Genomic DNA, 20,715 nt, shown 5'->3' with positions numbered 1-20,715 from the left:
TTTCTCACAGTTCTGGAGGCTGAGAAGTCTAAGATCAAGGCAACAGCAGATTCGGTGTCTGGTGAGAAATCACTTCCCGGTTCACAGACGACCATCTTTTGCTATAACCTCACATGATGGAAAAGGCAAGTGAGTTCTCTGAGGTCTCCTTTTTAAAAAGGACACTAATCCTAATCACCTCCCAAAGGCTCCACCTCCAAATACCACCACACTGGCAGTCAGGATTTAACATATTAATTGTGGTGGTGGGGCAGGGGGATGACACAAACATTCAGTCTATAACACCGGGCCTCAGCTTTCTCATCTGTAAAATGGGGATAATGATAAGATTATGTGTGGGAAGGCAGACAACTGGACCACTTGATCTTTTGAGGTCCCTTTGAAAGCCAGAAACAAAGACAGAGGTGCTTAATGTTTATGGATGTGGGCCCTAGAACCACACTGCCTGGGATTAAATTAGTCAATTACTACCCATGTAAATTTAGGCAGATTATTAAACTTCTCTGTGCCTCAGTTTTCTCATCTGAAAAACGGGAGCAATAAGAATGCTTATCTCCTAGGACCTTGATGAAAAGTAGACGATTTACTACTGTAAAGAACAGAGGCTAAGCCCATGGAATGTGTTCACTCTGACGATGCTGGTGGTGCTGATGGTGAGATATGCTATGGTTTCACTTGGGCAATTTCATGCCTGCTCCCAGAGGACCCAGACAATGACCAGAATTCCCACATCCCCAGTTTCTGGAGGATCTTGTACAGCTCCAGAGAAGAGCTGGACTGAAGAAAGCAAACAGTTGCAGCTAGCACAGAGGCCAGTGTCATCCTCTAAAATATTCTGCATTGCAGATGTCTCCTAACCTGGCTTTTCTCCAAAGGAGTCAGAATGGGAGGGATCTGTGGCACAATCATGCTCTTCCTAACACTATTAGTTCAGTTATCATTATTTACTCCATTCAAAGAGCTGAAAGCTTTTAAACTGGCTTCTTATACAAATCCAAACCACATAAGAAAATCTTTTCAGGATATATTTACTTGTTTGTTCTGGTGGGCCCTTTATCTCCGCTGACATTCTGACTTCTAACTCATACAGGATGAAAGAATCCAACTGCCCATTTTCTGCCCTAAAAAGTCAATTCTGACTTAAAAACAAGAATAGATAGCTCAATCTTTACATCCACTGCCCTATTTCTTCCTAAAACCTAAATGAGACCTACTTTAGTTCCTATTATTTTCACAATACTGCTTTTTCTGTAGCTCTCATGAGCTCCTTCTTTATGTATCTGGACAAATACCGCTGTAAGGCTCTCTCACAGAAATACTTAACAATCCAGATAGTCCCATCTTGACTTTTCTCAGGGGCTCTCCAGTGCCATTATCCAATTTAAGCAAAAAATCACCCTGGGAGGGTAGCTGGAGAGGGTACCCTCCCCACTTTACAGATAAAGAAACTGAGGCTCAGAGAGCCCAGCTCCAATGGCAAGACCCTGAGGTCAAGCCTTCCAAGATCCACACCTATATTCTGAACACATCCTTCCATTCCCTTCAGTTCCCCCCAAGGCATTACAACTCTCTTTCTCTAAACACCCAGAAGGGAGTCATTTTGGTAAAAATCCAGTTGAGTCTTTATACATCAACTTCTTTATCAGCGGTTGTGAGAAAACCACTCCACGGCTCTGTTCACAATCTCTTCCATCCAAATGGGTTTTAGGAATGGCCTGTCACTGCTCAGAGAAGAAGTGATCTGCAGCAGATGGGAAAAGGGCTGGAACCTGGCAGATCTCAAAAGGAAAGCCATTCTATATCCCAGCTGGGCCCTAAGAACTCCATCCTCTCAAGATACTCTGCTCAATCACTAGACTCCAAAACAACAGCCGCCCCCAGGAGCCTTTCTGTCTCCAAACCCAGAGCCTGTCCTGTTGGGGAATGTGTGGGCAGGCGGTGGTGCTAATCCTTGCCTGATATCCGGCCACACTCAAACAGAGACAGGCCCCCCAGGACCAGTGCAGTCTATGGCTCACCCCATGTCAAAAAGGGAAACCTCTGTAGCCAGACCCGCCGCCCATCAGCCTGACAGAAAACCTTGGGGACGTCAGCACCAGCCTTCTGCCCTCAGACCGCAGGACCAGGCCTGCCAACCTGGCTTTTGGCTGCCGAGGTTTCCCAACAGTTATTCCAGCACGGATCCCTGCTGCTTTCTGCTTCCCTTCATCAAGAAAGCCATTAAGAGAAATGTAAAGCTGATTGCACCTATTACGTCCACCTACAGACCCAACTTGGAGTAAGCTTTGAAATCACTCTCGGGCCCTCTTCAGACCCTGAGTCACTTTTCGATTGTTAAAATTAGAATGGTATCATGGCAGGCTCGCTCCTGAATCTAATCGGTGTCAAACACGGCTGGGTCCTACTCCCATTCAACGTTCTCAGAGGATACTTCCTCTCATCCTTGCCTTCCGGCCACCCTGTCAGGCAGGAACCCACATCCAAATTGTATAGAAGGAAAAACAGGCTCAGTGGGATAGGGAGGGGCTTGCCAAAAGATGAGTCTCAGGAAGTAACAAAGCCAAGATTTAACTAAATCTGCCTGATCTACCTTCTCTCCCCCGAGCCCTAATCTTCGTGATGTCCCTGCAGATGACCTTGTCCAGCTCCCAGGTGACATGGGGGTGTATCCTCCAGCTTTAGCCGACAAGAAGCCTCTGCGCTGACAGCAAGTACCAGAAGCCAGGACCTTGCAGGAGGCCCTCAGTGAGCACTGATTGATTTAAAACTATGTTTTCAGACACTGCAGGCCCAAAGATGGTTATTTTTCCAGATCTTTGCTCTCTCTCCACAGTGTCTTTTGCAGTCAGTCACCTATGTGCCTGCCTCACCTGAATGGCTCCGCATTATCCCCTCAAAGTCCCACCTCTCTCTTTGCTAGTGCAGTTCCCTCCTCCCACAGGGTTCTTCCCACATCTCCACCTCTGTCTCTCAAGCCCAGCTGAAAAGTCACCTGCTCTGAGAAGCCCTCCCAGGTTGCACTCAGTACGAATGCATCACCCCTCCCTTCATGCTCCTATAGCCCTTACTTGTGCCTCCCTAAGAGTCTATTCACATCAGCCTCTTACCTTTTATTTTGCTTGACAAGACTTTTATGGCACTTACTATGCATTGCGTACTGGTTGAAGTCTTCAGCAAATTTTAATTGATTTAGTTTTTATAACTATCCTATGAAATAGGTACTATTATTATCACCCCATTGTATAGATGAGAACACTGGGGCACGGGAGATGAAGTGGTTTGCCAAAAATTAACATAGCTGGTAAGTGATGGCAAGGCAGTCCTGCTCAAGAGTCAGGCACTCAACCAGGGTCACGTGCTCACATATGAGTTACCCACACTGTCATGTCATATCCGAGTCACGTTCAGATGCCCACAGCCTGGCATGAGGGAGGTGCATCATTCTCGTTCCTGAATGGAGCCCAATGTCCACCTCTCCCATTGTGGCCAGGTGACATTGGCCTGCATGTGGATACTGGTCCAACCTTGTAGCCGCTCTGAGCGTCTATCTACCCGCTGCAGATGCCCACCTCTGGCAGTCCTTCCTGAGGTGCTTAGAAGGATAAAGTCAGAAGCACTTTATCATCCATGAAGCCAGCTGCATCTGTATACACACCTCTCTTGAAGGACCTTCGGGAACGGCCATGATGGATGGCTTCCCGGCTTCTGGCTGGATCGCCATGAACCCAGAGCAGAGCACAGAACCACATAACCCATGTGCCTAGGCCAGAGTGTGCCCGGCAGCTGTGGGTAGTGCAAAGGGCACTGGGCTTAGAGTCTGGCAGACTTAGACTTAGTAAGTCTCCGCTTACTATCTCACCCAGGGCTCATCATTCTGAGCCTCAGTTTTCCCATCTATAAATGGGGCTAATGGAAGAATTCCTCTCTTACCAGGTTATTACTGGGTGATGCATTTGGAATAAATAATAAACTCTAGCACTACACACAATCTGTAATTCTTGTTGTTTAGTTGTTGAAATAATATCTACTAAATAAAGTTATTTTCAGAACTAAATGAGAAACCAACTGCACTTCGCACTGTACCAGACTGGGGTACAAATAAGGTCATATTTATTTGAATGTTCAAAGACGAGAGGGATAGGGCAGCTCAGGCATTCTCCTGGGAGCACCAAGCACAGTGCGCCCCGGCCCTCCAGGTGGTCTATGCTGACAGGCTGGCGAGTCTACCTCACCAGCAGCCCTCGAGGTGCCCCTGAGATCAAACTCTGAGCCAGGCCCAGCTGCCGGCCTTGGTTCCCCTCAGCTGCCGTGTTGGCCACAGAGGCCTGGGGTCTGCACTAAAACCAGGGCAGGGCCTTGCCCCCTGAGGGGGTCAACCCCGGGCCAAGGGAGTGTGAGAACCAAGATGGAAACTGAGGGTTACAGTTCTCAACACTGAGCACCCTCAGTTTATATTATATACACAGTCGCCAGCCCCAGAGCCTCCCCAGGGTGTCACAGAGGAGGCGGGCATTCCAGCATCAGTTCCCATCTTCAAACCAGCCTGCCCTCGACACCCCATGCCCTGGGCCTCCGCTCCAAGCAAAGCTCCCCTCGGGGCTCTTTTTGCCCTTTCCTGGAGCAGACCCTGCTCAAAGCTATGTCACCCCTCAGACAAGTCCTAACAATTTCAAATCCCAGAGGGAGGGATCAGGGTCTCATTCCTCTCCCTCCCAGGGGCCACTGTTCTTTAGACAGTGGGGCCACTGACCCCAGCAACCTTGAAGCTTCCTAACAGTAAGGGAGGGGCTTCTAGAATCATCTGAATACAAAGCCAGACCAGAGCAGGACCTTCCAGTTACACCCACCTCCCTGGCTCCCCAAACTAGAAGCACCTGGCTTTTTATACGTGTGCAGTGAAAGAGCCATCCAGGTGACTCAAACCCAGCAGAAGTCCTCATCCTCGGAAGCCAGAACTCACAGCAATTCTCAGAGACCAGTTCTGCAACTTTCTGCCCCCGCCTCACACCAGAACAGAAGCGTGTCATATCCCCAATGGGTACTGTGCTCTGTGGCGTCTGCTAAACACCCACTGGGCACCAGATCCATACGCTTTTATCTTATTTAGTCCTCAAAACAATGCTGGTCATCTGCTATCAAACCTCCATGTTATACATCAGGGAAGGGAGGCCCCAAGCGAAGCGACCTCCCCAAGGTCACCCAGCAGGGCCGAGAGCCGGACCTGGGCCTCTCGGGCTCGGAAGTCCAAGCTCTTTCTACTGCGCCTTGCCTTCTCCAATGTGCGTGTGAGTGCACCCAGCGTAGTGCCTGGCGCATAGTAGGGGCTCAGTAAGGACCTGTCATTTTGTCCACCGTGGAGCCACCAGGCTGGAATTAGGGCCACAGCCTGCCAAGGATCTAGAGCGGCCAAAACAAAGCCAATCAGATGGTCTCAAGACCAGCATCCACAGGAGCCCAGCAGGTGCTCTTCTGAGGATGTCATAGCTGGGGGGACAACTGGGGTCTCCAAATCTCTCAAACCAAACTTGTCATCTCCACACTGCCTGGCCCAGAACTCTGAGGTCTCAATGAAATACTTGTACATCTTTTGGCAAGAACCAAAGCTCTTTCTGGAGAAAATAAATACTATTAGCTCAGCACATGGGCATCCCAGCCTCCCACTCCTGGCCCAGTCTGGGCATTTCATATTTCAATCGGACGTGCCAGTCTTTGCCCCAGCCCCCAAACCTAGCAACTCCCATGATTTGCTGGCTTGGATCCCAAATCGCTGCTTGCAGCAGACGGCCCTAACTCCCACACCACCAAACTCCTGCCCTGGACCTTGTTCAATAGTTTGCTTGCGGATGGTCTTGGATCTGACACCTGCCAAAGACGAATGGCTGGACTCTGAAGACATCTGACAGATGAGAGGAAGACATGTTAATCACTTCTTGTTCTAGATGTTTCTGTAAGACAGCCTGCTGGGTCAGAAGACCTCAGCTCCCTGGCTAACCGCTTCCACAGTGTTGTTATCCAATACTGTGCCCACCTTCTTTAATAGAAAGTTGAATGAATCACCTGTGTGAACAGCATCTCTGTGTCTTTGATAAAGATGTCATTAGAAATATCCAAAGGCCCTGAGAGGACAACCCAGAATTAATTACTCTTTCTGTTTAGTTTCAGACACATCTGATATCTGCAACTCTTTACGACTTTTTAAAGCGGTTTCACATTAATCTATTTCTCTTTCTCTTTCTCTTTCTCTCTCCCTCGCTCCCTCCTCAACTATCTCCACAATAACTCCATGGACAAGCAGGGCAGGCATTATTATTATTCCCATTTTATAGACAATAAAACTAAGGTGTGGGACTTCCCTGGTGGCGCAGTGGTTAAGACTCTGTGCTCCCGACGCAGGGGGCCCAGGTTCGCTCCCTGGTCAGGGAACTAGATCCCACATGCATGCTGCAACTAAGAGTTCGAATGCCACAACTGAGGATCCTGCCTGCCGCAACCAAGACCTGGTGCAACCAAATAAATAAGTAAATAAAAAACAAAACAAAACAAAACAAAACTAAGGTGTACAGAAGTTAAACAACTACTTCAAGGTCATCCCCTAATAAGCACCAGAGACAGTTCACCATGGCAAGAGCACAGAGCCCTTTCCACTGAACCACCTGGCCCTTAAGCTAAAAGATTTGTCTCTGGAGCTTAAAGGGAAACATATTCTCCTGACACGGTAACACCAGAACGTTTCTCTCTTGCCTTCAAATCCGGTATGCAAGTGGAGCCATCCGTTCCTCACAGATGTCTGATCGTGTCTTCTCCCTCTGCTCCATTTAGAGGCTCAGTTGTGATTTTATCCAAAACGGTTATGTTGTACATTGTGTTTAGCGACGCTCATGCAAAAAGCATTTGCTAAGCACTTACAATGTGCCAGGGGCCATGCTAGGTGCTCGGACACAGAGGCAGTCATCTACTCACAGATATCGCCAAGGGCCTGCAGACTGTATCCTGGGCTCGGGGACATGGCAGGTGCAAAACAGATGACGTGCCTGTCCCCATGGGCTGGCCCAGCTCACAGCCAGGCTTGGCGGTGGACAATAGCCAGCAGTGACAACACACAACTATAAGGACTCCACTGGGGTCAACAGCCCAGCCCCAGGCCCAGAGGAGATTCACCACTGAGCTCTCAATGCACCTCAGATCCTTCTGGAAATGGACAGGGATTTAGAAACAACCACTTCACTTAGAATCCCATTCAGTGAAGCTCAGACACAGATCTCATACTTCTTGGCTGGCCTCAAACACACAATCCCCCACTGAAATAAGAACCAGTTTTTATGTGACTACACAGCATTTTTTGTTTTCATATGCATTACAATAAAATAACAACGATAAAATTTAGTGGGTGCCTACTCAACGTGGCCCCCTGTACTTAATGCTTTACATGCATGTTCTATGTCAGCCTTGAAAATAAGCCTCTGAGAAAGGATCATCCCCATTTCACAGATGAGGACACTGAGGCTCAAGGAGTGAACAGCAACAGCACACACACACAGGTTTCTGATTCCATATGTGATGGTCTTTCCACAGTGCCCAGGTGTCTTCCCCACACTGCCCGGGCATCGGAAAACACATAGAAGCCATTATAAACAATCCTTCAGCACTCATCCATTCATTCTGCAAATATTTATTGAGCACCTACCATGTGCTAGAAACTGGGCAAGGCACTATTGTAAGCCAAAACAGACTAAGTTCACAGTGCCCTGGCAGAACAGGGGAAGACCAACGTTGATCAAATAATCCAGCTATTTAAAACTGCAACTGTGATAAGCACTACAAAGGTTCATGGTTCTTAGAGAAATTGTAATAGGGGATTTTTCCCAATCAGGGAGGATAGAGAAAGCACACTTGAGCTGGTATCTAAAAGATGAAGAAAGATGGCAAAAGCATTCCAGATGGTGGAAACAGCTTGTGCAAAGGTCCTGTGCACACTCTCTGAGCACAATCACCAGAGAAAGTTGAAAGGACCACATGTCTAGGCCCAGAGGGAAAGGGGAGAGTGCTCAGCAATGAAGCTGGGAGTGAACAGGGCAGACTACAGGGCCTTCAAGGGCACAGGGAGAAGTCTTGTTCCCATTCCCAGAACAATGATGAGTCAGGGTATCAAACAGGGAGGCCACCTGACCAGCATGCTGGGTCAGTGGTCCTAAAGGTCCTCTGCATCTGGGTGATAGCCCCTGCACCTGCCCCAGGCTGCACCATCACGCTCCTTATGCTGCATAGTAATGATCCCCGGTGACCTCTCTTTGAAAGCACTGCTGTTTCAGACTCACCTCCACATGCCCTATAACCAGCCCTGGGGCTGGCACCAAGTAGGTGCTTAGCAAGTATGAGCTACATGTATAAAGGAAGCACTACTGCTGCTCTCGACATGATCTAACAGGAGACACACACACAGAGACAAACACTGACACCCCGAGTAAACACTACAGGAGGTGACAAGTTCTGCCGGAGCAAGGGGAGCAGAGAGCGGATCCGTGAGCTAGGTGTGTAGACAGACACACTTAAAGTGAGTAGAGAGTTCAGCGCTGGCTGTGTGTCTGAGTGGGCGGACAGGGAAATGGGTGAGGATGAGGCTGAATTAGAGGGAGAGGCAAGCAGCTGGGTGAAAGTCATCAAAAAAAGAGAAGCGGCAGCTACTGACAAAACGTGCCACTTGCTTTCATAGGAGGAAGATAACTCCCATATGAAGATGCTGTTTCACTTTAGTATTTAAGCAGCAGAGATCAAAGTCAGACCATCCGATTGAAATCCTAGCGCACCACTTGGTCGGTTGTGATGTTAAATAAGTCACTTAACCTCTCTAAGCCTCATATGTAAAATGCAGACAATAATAGCACCTACCGCATCAAATTGGCGTGAGAATTAAATAAGTACTTGACATAGGACTGACCCGTGCTAAGCGCAGGATAAAGGTGAGTTACTGTTGTTGTAGTCTCTTTTCTTTCACCTACACACTTGCAAATAATGTTTCCTTTACCTTTTCCTTTTTTAAATGACAAGATTAGAAGCTCTCCAAAGGCTTCCCAACATTTCTAGAATTCAGAGTCCAGCAAGGAGGTCAGAAGGGTCAGTCTGGCCCTGAGAGGACACTCTGTGGAGGGACAGGCTAGCCAATTCTTCGTCTATCAAAGGCAAGGCGCTCTGAGCCGGGCTGGGTGGGAGCATTTGCATGGGCTCTGATCATACGCCCTGGAGTGGGCTTCCAGGTCCCTGTCTGCCAGTTAAATCCCTGAAACAATTCTGGGCATTCTCAGAAAAGCTTCAGTGAATGGGTAGTTCCAGAACCAAAGCGATTTGGACAACATAGTGATTATTATAAGGATGGCTGTTGCTTTCAAAATCAGTTCCCTCTGAACAAAGTCAAGTGGATCATGAGCAGCGTGTGAAAATGTCATTTTCTCTCTGCCACCTCCTGACCCGACGCCACGAGAGCAGCAATAATGCAGCACTCCACAGTCCTTCTTTGGCTAGATTTTATCTGAATGGTGACTGAGGATGTCCTTGTCAAATGGCAGGAGGGGGGGGGCGGCGGTTCTGCTTCAGCCAGCAGCTGTGGGACATGGGCACTGATGAAGACAGATGAATCCATTTACTCAGTAGTTTGGACCTACCACTAATTTTCTACATGACAATGACACTTCATCCTTCCAGCAATGTAGACTGTTCAAAAAAGACTGAAAAAGAAAGTTGGCAAAAAAAGAACACCCCAATCAGCCCCAAAAGGTGTCACAATGTTCATGCCCTTTACTCAAGCAAAATTCCCAGACCTTCAAACATCAGCTCATAACCAATTTACTCTTACTTTGCACGTGATTCTAATAAACTTGGTTATCTGATTTGGGCTCCAGACCAAAACCAGGTCAGAGAAATAGTCACTCCAGACTGAGGTTACCCAGCTCCTGAATCAGTCCTGACCACGGAAGGATAAAGAGCAGTAGCTTCCAGCCCAGGAGCAGGGCACCTGGAATATGTCTTGTTGTTCAGGGGATCCCAGGACACCTCTTTATTCACTATACTCAGACCTGCCACTAGATCACCTGGCTCACCAATGCTGATGACTCGGCTTCATTCCTACAGTGTCTACTAGGACGAGAGCCCAGTCCAGTCTCTGTGGCTCTCACAGTCCCTGGAGGTGGGAGTGGGGTATCAGAACCCGATTCCTACGCCCACTAACTGCCAGTTAGAATATTGCTCCAATAAACTAATCTCCTAAAACCATAATGCTTGTCAGATGCTGGAAAGTATTTCTTGCCCAGGTTTTGATGTTGGAGGATCTTGGAGGATGGTGTGTATGTTTGTCAGGGGAGAAGAGACTGACATTAGCTTTGCACAAAATATTCTGTTGGAACATCCAACAAGTACCCTTTTCCCTCTGCACTCCACAACTACTGGGCCCCCCAAAGCACCAAAGTACGAATAAAGAGCAAGCAGAAAGCTCACCCCACATGGCTTGGCATACAAAGCACTTCCTCAATTTGTTACAACTACACCCATTAAGCTCTTAGAGAGCTGAGCTTCAGGCTTTTAGATCTATTTGTTTGTTCAATAAATATTTCTTGAGCTCCTGCTCTGTGCCTGGCCCTGAGATACTGCCTGGAGGGGCAGAGGTGTGCACAAGGGACCCAGACACACCCCATGCCTGCCGTTGCAGTGCTTACAACAGAGCAGAGATCCTCATTCAGTGCTGCAATTCATAGAGGAGCAAAGACTTAGCAACTAACCTAGCACCAGCACCTAGACTGCCGAGGTCTTAGCAACTAACCTAGCACCAGAACCCAGACCGCTGACCCCATCTGAAGCTCACACTTCCATGGTTTCAGCCTGGCACACCTGCTGTTTCCTAGAAAGGTACAGAGAGGAAGACATCTCACCAGCCTCACTGCACATCATTATATAAGCAGAGAGAATAAGAATAAAATAAAGGAGGAGATGAATGCAGATGCTCACTGGGCAACTTATGCCATTTCATTTTCTCACCTTCCTAGAACCAAAATAAATAACCAAAAAAGTCAGCAATAAGAAGCCGCTTACATTTCATTCCCAAACAACATGGGGAATGACCAAACAGGTGCCTCCAGAAGGGGTATGCCTTCCCCAGCATCCTCCCCTGACCCCTACCTACCATGGTTAGGTGACCAGCAGTTAGGCCGTGAGATCCTCAAGGGCAGGGTCCATGTCACATCCATCTCTGTATCCCAGAGCCTAGAAAAGGGCCTGGCAGAAAATTTTCTCCATCAGCGCGTGCAGAATTAGGACACTGAGGCAGAAATAGGTGGAGCTGTGGCAGCCATCTAGGTGGGCCACTCACGTCTCCTTTAAAAAGAGAACCTACAGGACAAGTGCCAACAGGTAAGCCTTCAGCTGTAGCTTCAACATCTGTCATAGTGTTTAATTAAGCCAAGGACACATTCTTCCCAGGGAGCCTGCAGCCAGTGACTAGGTTGCACAGGGATTCTAGAGCCTGGCTCTTTTGGTCTCTAATATGTGACTCCTCTAATGGGCACTCTTTGCTCTGGAGCACCCCCAATGGGCTGGCCAAGACTTTCTGAGACTCTTCCTCCCAACTCTCCTTCCTTCCCCTCTCCTCTCACAGGTGTCAGAACAGCATTGTGGTCTGAGGGTTTCCCTACCTCTCTTTTATCTTTCACTGGTATTACCCCCAAGAACTCTGGCACTTGTAAATCCATCTTGGCATGTACTTCTTGAAGGACCCCAAAGGACAAGTGTCCAAGACATCCACATGTTCCTTTACACATCCCAGCCTCCTTTCAAGTTAAGTTGGTCAATGACTATTTCTGGTCAATGAAATATGAATAGAAATAATACATGTCACTTCCAAGTAAAGATGGTCAAAATCTAGTGTGCCTTCCCTGTGGATTCCTTCCTACTCCCCATCTTCTTGAAGCCAAAAGATGGGAGAGTGACAACACAAGAGCAGCCTGGAGCCCTGTGTTCTCACTTGGAGGAGAGCCTCCCAGGAGGCTCTGACCCTCACTGGATTTGGATGAACAATATATAAATTTGTGTCAAGCAACAGAGATTTCAGGATTTGTTTGCTAATGCAGCATAGCCTAGTCCACCCTAACAAAAGCTATATATCCTCTCTATATATTTATTTAGCACCTCTATTTTCACCCCTATCTTACACTTCCAGCTTGTTCATTTCCCTGTTGAAATCTCACGTCTCTTCATGAAGAAGTTGATGATCCCACAAGAGGGGAGGCCAAACACATGAACAAGAGCTCTTTAAAGATAAAGGTAGCGAGCTAACACTCTTGACCCAATACCTAGTTCTAAACAGGCCCTAGTGTGTTATTCCACCCACCTTCTACTGGGTGCCTGGCTAGGTCTGAGGAATTGGTCGGGGGCAGGCACGGCATGGCCACGGGTATTTCCCTCATAGCAGGGAAGTTCAGGGGTTGTTGCTGGTGGGAACATGTGGAAGGCAGCTCAGCTTGATCCTGATATATGGGGTCCCCTAAGTCCTATGGTGATGCGGAGGTGGAGCAAAGACCCTGGCGAAGTGATCCAGAGAAACCAATCTATGGGAAGTTAATTCAGAAGGCAGATTCTCATTTATTCACTTATAGTTCAGTTCAGCAAACATTCACTGATGCCCACTGCATGTAAAACCACTGGGGAATCGGACCCGCCCTGCCCTCACAGAGCTACAGTCCAGCGGGGGAGAAACAGACAGAGATGGCTCTGACACACAGCAAAATGTAAGATGTGCTGGGAGATACACATGAATAAAGATCTCGTGCTCGCATCCTCTCTCTCCGACACCACTCTCAGCAACGCAGCATTAGAAAGCAAGATTACAGATAACACGGCTTTACATTTACATCATGTTTTGAGGTTCCACATCCACCATGTTTATCCCTATTACAGATCTGTGAGGTCAACATAATCATCCCCACACGGTACAGGAATAACGAGAAGAGTGACAAAACAGCAGTGAATATTTACAGAGTATTCACAGTGTACCAAGCACTGAATTACTTTACCTGGATGGTCTCATTTGTTCCCCACACCTTATCAGGCAGTTAGTATATCAGCCCCATTTTACAGATGAAGAAACAGAGGCAAAGTGGCTTGCCTAAGGTCACCAGGCAGCTACGTGGTACCCAATGGGGATACAAACCCAGGCCCCCTGACATGCTAAGAAGCTCATCTAACAGGTGCTTGGAGCTAGGGGAGCAGAAGGGTCTGGTTTTGTGCCCAGCCTCATCCCCGCAGGGACCCTCTCCTCACTCCCCTGCAGTGCAACTGACTTCAGTTACTATCTTGCCTGCCAGATACCCCTGCTCTCATTGCTCCCCCTCTGCTGCCCCTCCCGCCCAGTCAGGCCTCAGAGTGCCTCCATCCCCTCACACTGCCTCTCCATCTCTGCTCAGGCCCCAGTATCTCCCCCTTCAACTGCTACGATAGCTTCCTGGCTTTTCTATCTCCACCCTCTCCTGTCTACCATTCAGCCTCTACATTCCTACTGGCCTTAATCTTGTCACATCCATGTCTGAAAACCTCCCACAGCTCCTCACCACTCCGGAATAAAGTCCAAACTTCTTGACACGGCATTCAAGGCCTTTCATACCTACCACCAGGCTGCCTTTCCCTCTACAAACCCTGCACTCAGGTGAAAACATAACAAGTCAGTGCTCCCCAGACACACTTCACACTTTGTGGCCTTTATCCTTTGATCCTGGGGATCCTTCCTCGGATCCAACCTCCATCTCCCTGAGCCCACACCTCTCTGTGTCAACATTATATTCACCCTTCCAGACTCATCTTGACTTCTTCTCCTCCAGGAGACCTAGATGTGAGCTTCCCTTTCTCTTAATGTCCCTGGCATCTATTGCTTCTTTCTTGAATTTAGCATTCCCCAAGTGGATATCTGTGATCAGACCCACCTGGCATCCACCCCCCCTTTAACAGCCTCTGATGTACTTCGAGGAATCACCTCTTCCCCACTCTGTATTTATGTGGTTGGGTGGGGCTGGCCTCACCTCCCTCTTCCTCTATGAAAGGCTGGCGGATATCCCAGGCCCGTCAGTATCATGTTATTGGTTCAGGGATAGACACATGACCCAACTCAAGCCAATGAGAGCTGAGCTTGGAATTTTTGCTGAAAACGTCAGGAAAGAAACACTCTTCTTACTGGAGTTTCTAAACTGGGAGTGTGTAAACTTGCAGCTGCTAGCGGCCATCTGTACAGCCAAATGGGGAGAGCCTGACTGAGGGTGAAGCCAAACACAGAGGAATTCAGAGCCAAGAGACAGAGAGGGACTGCATTCAGCCATACCTGAATACAGCCCACTCCAGGATTTTTCAGCCACATGAACCAGTTAAAATTAGGTTTCTGTCACCTGCAACGAGGTTCCTAAGCAATACAACTACTAAGGGTGAGGTACCATGCAAGACAATGGGGTATAACCACAAAGATGTGAGCCTGATTCTAAAAGAGCTCATTTTCTATCTCTTTATTTCTAAGAACGGCTATATTGAGATACAATTCATGTACCATAACATTCATTCTTTTAAAGTCTACAGTCCTATGGTTTTTAGTATAGTCACAGAAATGTGCAACCATCAAGACAGATTACTTTCTACCTTGCATTGAAAATGGCAAGCATGTGCTTGCTCTGTTCTGCCCTGTGCACCAGCTCCTCTCCTGAGCCCAGTGTTGGGTTTACTCCTTTCTGCAGTACCAGCAACTGCAGTAGGTGCCCAATGGCTACTAAGCTGTACTCAGACCTCCTGAAAAGCTCGGCCTCCATCCAACAGTTGTTTAGGTCCTCTCTAAAGCACAATGAATGAGAGAACAGATATTTGGCAAAACCACTCAAGAAAAGGATGTGCTCACCAATCACTAGGTTTTCTCTGGGTTTTCCAAGCTGGATCCCTGCAACAGTGTAGACCTCCTGAGAGGTGCACACCTGGAATGTGCTCCTTTGGCTCCCTGAACTTTTCCCAAGTTTATTACAGAATAATTTAAAATAGTAACAAGGGGGAAACATATAAATCCAACAGTAGGGGAATGATTTAATACTTATGGGGCACCCATAGGATAGAATAGTAAATAGTCACTAAAATTCATCTTTGCAAAGAAGATTTAAGGACATGGGGAAATAACCATGCTATAACATTAACTGAATGAAACAAAATATAAAAGGGTGCATAGAGATTTCAAGTACACAAAATAGTAAACACCAGCAACTGGAAGGGAATAATACTAATTATTAGATGCAATTACCTTTGTGTAGGTGGATTATAGACAATTTTTTTCAATGCTTTGCTACAATTTTCTATTTTTCCAAAATGAATATTACTTTAATCAAATCAGAAAAGCCGACATTATTTTTTAACTCATCCCTTGGTTATTATTTACTTTTATTAATGTGGCTACCAAAGAATGAGAAACAATCACATGAAGAACATTTCTGAACCTGCAAAACTTTTATGAAAAAAAAAGACACTGTCCCTCAGAGTCTTTTAAACAAACACATAAGTAATGTAATCTACCATGTTTACCTTTTAACCTTGACTGCCAGGAGACTCAGAGCTAAAATTTAATTTACAAAAGTGCAGTAACCATCTTAGCCCAGGTTCTGGGTTCAGTAACTTCCATGCTTCTATGTGGTTTCTGATGCTTCCTTTTATCTGTTTTTTCAGTTGTCTTGCTTGTGTTTTTATATACTCAAATCTTCCTTGGAATACATAAAGAAGTATTTGCTGATGTGATTTGAGGTACACCAGAGAAGAGAGGTCCTGCCTAGCAGATGCTCTGCTGGGATGTTTCATTTTTACAAACACATGGCACTGAGTGGGGCTTTGAAAGCTTTATTGCTATTCTAATTACAGGAGAGGGGCAACTGAATAAGTGTGTGCAGGAGGCTCCTTTATTGAGACAGGCTAGTCCCAATGATCAGATCAACCCACGTCTTGCTAAATCTCCATCTCTTTGAAGACTGTGTGGACAGAGGTCCACCCTGGCTGCCCACTGTCTCTGGTTACTGACTGACAGCAAATGTTAGCAAAGCCAGCCAAAATGTGTTCACCACATCCGTCCTGCATTCAAGTCTACAGACAACAAGTGACACACCCAGCAAGTGACTAGGGGGTAAACACAATCCATAAAGACATCCTATCTCAATAAAACAGGGTCCAGACACCCTAACACAAGCCCCAAACACTCTTTAGATCACTGTGGATTTTGCTGCAATTACCCAGACTGATGCTTTACTTCGGCTTAAAGAGAAAGGTACCTGTACTCTAAAGATGGACCACTTGAAAAAATTAAGTATTGTATCACCTGGTTGTTCTCCCAACTGTGACACTTCATGGCAAGAGATAACATATTTATTTGATTGTAAGCCAAGATTCTTTTTTTTTCTGGTGGTAACTTCACTGAGCCTTCATGAGATTTCAGAAGTGAGCAAAACAAATAAGCAGTCTTAATATTTTAGTTGTGACCATTTTATCACATCTGAAGTCACAATGTCTTACTTGTGAATCCACACCAGAGGAAAATGAAGGAAGGAAGGCAGGAAACATTTATTTAGTGCTTACAGCATGCCAGACAGAGCACTGGCCGCTGCACCTGCCAGCTCAAGGCATTTTCCATTCCAGCCTGTTATCTCCCTTAAGCATCACAATACCATCCTGGGGAGTACATATAATAGTCCCAGTTTTTCAGAAGTGGAACTCTAGGCTTAGAGAGATCAATACCTTGCTCAAGGTCACCCACAGGGAAGATACTAGGTTTCTGACCAGAAGCCAGGTCAAAGCCACCCCAAAGCCCATGCTCTGTGCCCCTTCAAATGGCGAGATATGCTTCCCTGCTTGCGTGAGGCTGAGATTATACCCTCTGCCCTCCTTGCCCTGAGCTGAAGTGCCTTCTGACTGCCTCATCCTCTTGACTTTAGACCCCCTCTCACTCAGAAAGTCATCAAGACACACTTGAAAAATAAAATATAAAAGCATCAACCCACACCCTGAAATTGAGCACCCTTCCCTTTGCTGCCACTAACAAGCTAATACGAAATCTCTTTCAGGGAAGCTTTCTGAAGGGAATAAATTGATGGTGAAAACATTATGCAGCTGACAATATTTGGTGATGATGCAAGCAGGGCTGCCCTGTCCATAAATGGTTTTGTCTGCAAAGAACCGGCTCTCCATGTCCTTTCCATAAAAAAAAAAAAGATATAGATATAGATATAGATAGATAGATATAGATGGAGCAACAGAGAAACAGTATCCAGAAGACATGGTTCGGTATAATTGCATTGCCCTCTCTGTTTATGTGTGCCGGGCTACTACCCCAGAGAACTTGAAATGTTCTGGAGAAGACAGGAATGTCATTCAGAAATGATTCCACACGGGTTGGCTCTGCACAGCTCCCCAGCTTACATCCTCCCGGGGCAGAGGAAGCTTCTCTGCTTGCAGCAACCTGCGTGCACCGCCACCAACTGCCACCCGTTTCTTCACCTTTTATTTACAGCGCAGAGCAGCCTGGTTCATCAGTGAAGGGGAGAGGCGGGGAATAAGATGCAATCCAGATTTCTGTTCCTTCTCCGGGGACCAAAAAAAAAGGGAGGGGGGGGTCACACAGAGAAGGAAGTGTAACCTAGGCTGCACGATCAACGCGGCAGCGCGACCCTCCTCTCAGAAAGGGGTTTGCACCAGGGCTCGAGCAGAAGAGCCCAAGGAGCCCCAGGAAGCCGGGTCAATCAAGCCCAGAGCCTCGGCCGGGCTTTGGCGCGGTGTAAGAGGCGCCAACCGAGCGTACTGCACAGGAAATCACTGCCCCCTTCAGGCCGCGTCTCAGATGCTGCGGCCGGAGCGTAGGGGCTCCCTCAGTCCGGAAAAACTCGCAAACCCGACCTCGCGCGGCCCGCGATCGCTCCTCTGAGCCCCCTCGGCGCACCCCAGCCCTCGGGCGGGCAGTGAAGGTGTGCACTGCTGCTGCAGCCGGAATGCAAGCTGAGGGTGTGAGGAGGGGGCTTGGGATGGAAAGCTCTCGGATCTTCGGCTCCCCTCAGAGAAGGAGGCAGGGAGGGCAAGCCGGGTGCTGCGCTCCAAGTCCGTGCTTCAAGTCTGCGCCCGGGGAAACTGCGCCTGCAGGCGCCCGGCCACCAGCAGCGGCGCGGCTGCACACCCTCGCGCGCCCGGGGCGAGACCTGATCAGGGCACTCCCTGAGCAACCAGCCCGAGGGGGTCTCCTCAGAAAACCGCTCGGGCCATAGGCAGCGCCGGGTACATGCAGGCAGCAGCGCTGCAGAGCCGGCCGCCCCACGCCGGCCTGAGTGGTACTGGCTCAGAGCTCGTCCAGCCCTGCTGCGCCCTCCAGCCCCTCGGGTCCCCGAGTCCTCCGGACCTCGAAGCACAGCTCGGCTTTCCTGGGGCCGAGAGCAGGCCCGTGGCCTCTCTAGCCCCGGATGGCCCAGTTTAGAGTCAATGCGCCTGTTCTTCCCACCTAGCACTCCACAGCCCCACAAGCGGGACCTGGGCAGGGGCGACCACTGCAGGCTTTTGGGGAGGTTCAGTTACCACCTTCTCCACTCCTTCTCTGGGCAAAGGAGACCCTAGTCTTCTATCCCACACCCCACAAGCATACACACACATACAATCCCAGAGAAGGAAGATGTTCAGCAAATCTTGGTACCGGCTGTGCCAGCCAAGCCCGGCGGGACCCAGAGGGTAAGCACTGAGCCCCAGCCCGCGCGGTGCCCTCGTTAGGCTCAATCAGGGCTCTGCCCATGGGCCGAAGCTTGCTTCTGTCCAACACGCCCTCCCCCATCGCCCCCACAGCCCCGACGGCACGGGCGGCCGACACTCACCTCGGTGTCGTAGAGCCGCAGGTCGAGGAAGTAGGGGCGCAGGAGCGACTCGTTGCGGATCTGCTCGATAGCCAGTTCCACGGCGGGGAGCACGCCGCGCCCGATGCTGCCCTTGGCCACCTCCTTGGTGAGCGGCATGAGGCCCATGATGGAGAGCGGCGGGCTGCTGGGCGGCGGCCGGGGGACACCCCGCGCCCAGCCCCAGGCCCCGGGCGCCAGCGGCAGCAGCAGCGGCAGCAGCAGGAGCAGCAGCAGGCGCGCGGGCGGCGGCGGCGGCGGCGGCGGCGGCCCGGGCTGCCCGGAGCTCGGCGGGGAAGCCATGCCGCGCCGCGGGCTGCGGGCGCCGGCTCACTCGGCCCGCATGGCCTGGCCCGGCCCGCCGCCCCGCGCCAAGCTCTCCCCGCGGCGCCCGCGCAATGGCGCCGGCCCCGGCTCCGGCTCGGGCTCGGGCTCCGGCTCGGCTCAGAACGGCCGCGGCGGCGGCAGCAGCGGCGGCGCCCGTGACGGATCAATCACGCCGGAAAGGGGTGGGAACGAGCGGAGTGCGGGAGGCGGGGAGCGAGCGAGCGAACGCGGAGAGGGGGGCCGGCGTCTCCGCGCGCGCCTCTCTCCAGCGCGGCCGCCCCGAACCGGGCCGCCTCCGCCCGCCCCCGTGCACGCTCTGAGCCGCTCTCCCGCCGGGAGCCGCTCGGCGGCAGCCCCTGGAGCCCGGCCGGGGGAGGGCGGGCGGTAAGAAACGCGGGAGGCGAAAGCGAGGCTGCTCCGCGGCGGCTCGGGCCGCCTCCGGGGACAGGGACGGGCCGTGCGCACCGGGGGAGGGGAGGCACTGGCGCTGCGGCGGCCACGAGGAGGGCCGCCTTCCCAGCACACGCACACACGCGCCCCCGGCCCTCCGCCGCGCGGGCTGCCCGCGACCGCCCGGGACCTGAGGGCCCGGGTACAGCGGCGGAAGGAAAGAAGACGGCGTGCTGGCACACGCAGTGGCCGCCGCCGCTTCTCCGAGCGCTTCCTGTAGCACCCGCACGGTGATTTTGGACTGCTTCTTGGAGGTCTGGCTGGGAACGTCTGGTTTGGAGCGCGCCACGGAGGCGTCCTAGAGGCACCTGCATCCCACACTCCCCTGCTCTGCGCGGTTGTCTAGGGGGCCCTGACTGAGCCCGAAGGGGCGGTCAAAGATGCCAACGGCGTTCGAACGCCCCTTGGTGCTGAGGTGTCCAGCCCTTTGGGCTTGGCTGAAAGCCCCCTCCTTCCCCACCAGACTGAGCCGCCCTTTGCCAACCCCATGAGACTATGGTCTTCACCTTGCGTGTGCTACCGCCCCCTCCAGGCGTTTGACCTCCCCACGTCCCTATTCCCGAAGGGGGCTCCGCCCTAGAATTCTCCCACCCACCCATCCCCGCCTCCCCAGGTCGGAGTACAGTCCTCAGGCCAGAGCGGATCCATGCTCCCCTCGACTTGGCCCTCTCTATGACAGGTCGCACCGGCTGCACTGGCGAGCCTTAATTAAGCAAAGCAGTCCTGTAATCTGACCTAAAGCCTCAGGCCCCGTGTACCTCTCCAAGCTTGAAGAATAGGAACCGTGGTCATGAAAATACAAAATCCCAAGAGGTGATTAATAAGGGGGACACAATAGGACATCAAATCAGAAAACCTCCTTGAGCCTGAACCAACCATTGTGGGCAATATGGATGACCTTGTTAACAAGGTTGGGAATTTAACCTTCACTGAACACTTGCTACCTGCCTTATTATGGAACCCACACAGTAGCCCTAGGAACCAATACTGTGTTCATCATCCTCACTTTACAGACCAATACACAGAGAGGTTCCAT

At 50.0% G+C, this 20,715-nt stretch overlaps 1 protein-coding gene across 3 annotated transcripts in view; it reads right to left on the bottom strand.

Moving 5' to 3' along the window:
* The window catches only part of GABBR2 (gamma-aminobutyric acid type B receptor subunit 2), a 364,244-nt gene extending 344,437 nt beyond the window's left edge, over positions 1–19,807 (bottom strand). Inside the window, exon 1 of one of the 3 annotated variants that reach the window (XM_082468617.1) lies at positions 18,885–19,807. In XM_082468617.1, the coding sequence (XP_082324743.1) occupies positions 18,885–19,205 (321 nt within the window). In that variant the 5' untranslated portion in view covers positions 19,206–19,807. Of the gene's footprint in view, positions 1–11,167; positions 17,628–18,884 lie in introns of those variants that run through there. The other 2 variants (XM_082468616.1, XM_082468618.1) reach the window with 2 other exon arrangements.
* Positions 19,808–20,715: the final 908 nt, after the last annotated feature.

This window comes from Balaenoptera physalus (genome assembly GCF_965194825.1).
Source record: "Balaenoptera physalus genome assembly, chromosome: 7".
Classification (NCBI taxonomy): domain Eukaryota; kingdom Metazoa; phylum Chordata; class Mammalia; order Artiodactyla; family Balaenopteridae; genus Balaenoptera; species Balaenoptera physalus.
The sequence above is the reverse complement of the archived record's forward strand: the minus strand, read 5'-3'. Positions and strand labels throughout refer to the sequence as shown.